The following is a 2,775-nucleotide window of genomic DNA, read 5'->3' as shown; positions in this document are numbered from 1 at the left end:
TTTCTTTTCAGCAAATTTGGAAAATTCCAGGACCAGCAACCCCCAACAACCCAACAATCACTATTATTTTGTATACTTACTGGCGGTTTAATACAGACTCTAATCAATCTAAAACAAATGAAAATAAGAGAGAATGATGTAGTCGAGTTCCCCAACTATCAGATACCCGTTACTCAGCTGGTGTGAATGCAAACTTGAAAATTCATAAATTTTCTGAGATACCGATAGATATTGGGGAACAAAATGAAAAATTGTCAAAAGTGTATTAATGGTTTTCCAGTTTTAAGGCGTTTGAGTGGGCGGGCAAAAAGTGGTTTGGCAATGGATAGAAATTTACACGACTAATAAAATTATGAAAAAATATTTAACAATTTAAAAAAAAATGTTGTCTTGGCAGTTTTGTGAGGTTTAAGAGCGTTAGAGTAGGCATGGAAAAAAAATTTTTGCAAGGCGATAAAAATTTAAAAAACTAATAAAATTATGAAAAAATAATCAAAAAATTTCAAAAATAAGTCCGCTGAAGTTTTGGCGGTTTAAGAGCGATAGAATGGGCGTGTCAAACATTTTTTTGCAAATCGTTAAAAATTTACAAGATTAATAAAAAAGTGAAAAAATATCACATAGCCAGATCGACTCGAGTGTTGATCCTGATCAAGAATATAATTATGTACTTTATAAGGTCGGAAACGCTTCCTTATGCCTGTTACATACTTTCAACGAATCTAGTTTATTCTTTTACTCTACGAGTAACTGATATAAATATGAAATTTTTTTTTGTATTTATTTTGTATTTGCTTCTGGAATCTCCTGCAACATCGCTTGCCTTGGCAAAAGAGGTAACGATGGAGCTTGACGGCAGCTTATGTGCGCGCAATTGGGTCTCGCAGTTTCAGAACATCGGAAAGATTTACAATTTGGACGACGGATGCATGCACATGCTGCTAATTGCCAAACTAAAAGGAAACGCACAGCGCTGGCTGCACGCAAGCGCCACACGCATCCTAGAATCGACCGACCAGCTGTGCGAACAGTTAATCTTGACATTCGAGGTCAAGATGTCAAAAGGGGAACTGAGGAACGCATTTCAAAAACGCGAATGGCATCCGGATGAGAAATTTGCTGTTTACTTCGAGGACAAGGTGATGCTGGCCAACGACATCAACATCGGTCTAGAGGAGCTCCTGGAAAACATCATTGAAGGAATCCCAGCACCAGCGTTGCGCATACAGTGTTTCTCCGAGCCGATGCAAATTCTGCGGGCTTTCTCGGAAGTCCGTCTGCCGAAGCACAAAACAGGGAGCAGTTCATCAAAGCGCCTTACTGGAGGAGGTGCAGCCAATAAGGACTTACGTTGTGCCAATTGCAACTCCAAAGGGCACTTCGCCAGGGAGTGTCTCAAGTCAAAGAGGGAGCCCGGATCCTGCTATGCCTGTGCGGCATTTGGACACTTCGTCGGACAATGCCCGGAGCGCAAGAGCGCCAATATCAACAATTATGTAAGACTTGTCAAGATTTTTTTTTCACAATATCTATAAAATCCCATTAACTACAGAATGCCTCATAGACACAGGGAGTCCAAATATCATTTACAAAGTTAAGCAATGTATCCAAGGAAATTAATTTAGAATCCGCTTCAGAAACCTCTTTCGGGCTGAATAAAAGCCAACTGACAATACATGGAAAAATCTTATGTTACATTATAAAAGAAAAAGTTAAATGTTATTTTTATTTGTACGTGGTCCCAGACGAGTCTATGAGTCATAATGTAGTTCTTGGACGAAATTTCATGGAAGCGTGCCAGTTGAAACTGGATCCAGACGCCTTGGGAAGGATAACGGTCAACCCAGTCGATAGTAAAAGATATAGAAAAGCAAATAGTAAAACAGTCAGTTCTATTGTTAGTGAAACAGTTAGTGAATTAGTTAGTGAAACAGTTAGTGAAACAGTTAGTGAAACAGTTAGTGAAACAGTTAGTGAAGCAGTTATTGAAACAGTTAGTGAGACAGTTAGCAAAACAGTTAGTGAGACAGTTAACGAAGAGGTTGATGAAACAGTTAGTCAAATGGATAATGAAACAGTTAATAAGACAGTTAGTAAAACAGCCAACGAAGCGAGTAGTATAGTTAGTCAAACTGTTAACGAAGCAGGTAGCAAAACGGTCATCGAAACAGTTATGCCTTTAGCCAACTTCACGACGGATTCCGGACTTTATGCTGCGGTTGTGCCCAGTTATGAAGAAGCTGTTAGAGAAATTTGTAGCATTGATCACTTAGAGGATGAGCAAATGAACTTCATATGCGGCGAAAACAATAAACAAGCCTTAAACAGTCAGTTAAAGGAGATTATTAAACGCAACTACTTTGTAGTATGTGCCTATGCAATATTAAGAACAATTAAATAAAATAGCATATTAACATATGGCAGCACTTTGTTGCTATGTTTATGTTTATGTTTATGCACGCAGTAAGGCCCAGGGCGGATGTAACATGATCGCCCAATTGAAGGCCAAAAAGTATAAGTGCATTGCCCACTCGAAGGCCACAAAGTATAAGTGCATGGTCAGCATTCCCACGCCGACCAAATGTATATTACATACGTACATACATAGCTCGCTCTCCCGATAAGTCTAGATATATAAGATATACATAAGAACGCCGCTCCGCCGCTGGCGTACCCGGCAGCGCAGTTACGCGGATTAGCCTAAGTCCAAATATATTCAAAACTGTAAAAGCAGACACTCTGTAAACGTTGAGCTGGCAGAACCATTTCTGCCTA

At 39.4% G+C, this 2,775-nt stretch overlaps 1 protein-coding gene across 1 annotated transcript; it reads left to right on the top strand.

The window, feature by feature from the left end:
• Positions 1-1,225: 1,225 nt before the first annotated feature.
• LOC117149965 (CCHC-type zinc finger protein CG3800-like) lies at positions 1,226-1,577 on the top strand. The gene is made up of 2 exons (XM_033316862.1): positions 1,226-1,496; positions 1,553-1,577. Exons 1-2 carry the CDS (start codon positions 1,245-1,247, stop codon positions 1,562-1,564), a joined length of 264 nt encoding a protein of 87 aa, XP_033172753.1. The 5' UTR covers positions 1,226-1,244; the 3' UTR covers positions 1,565-1,577.
• Positions 1,578-2,775: the final 1,198 nt, after the last annotated feature.

Source organism: Drosophila mauritiana, unplaced genomic scaffold, assembly GCF_004382145.1.
Source record: "Drosophila mauritiana strain mau12 unplaced genomic scaffold, ASM438214v1 Y_06, whole genome shotgun sequence".
NCBI lineage: Eukaryota > Metazoa > Arthropoda > Insecta > Diptera > Drosophilidae > Drosophila > Drosophila mauritiana.
Note: the sequence above shows the minus strand (reverse complement) of the source record. Positions and strands in the feature narration are given on the sequence as shown.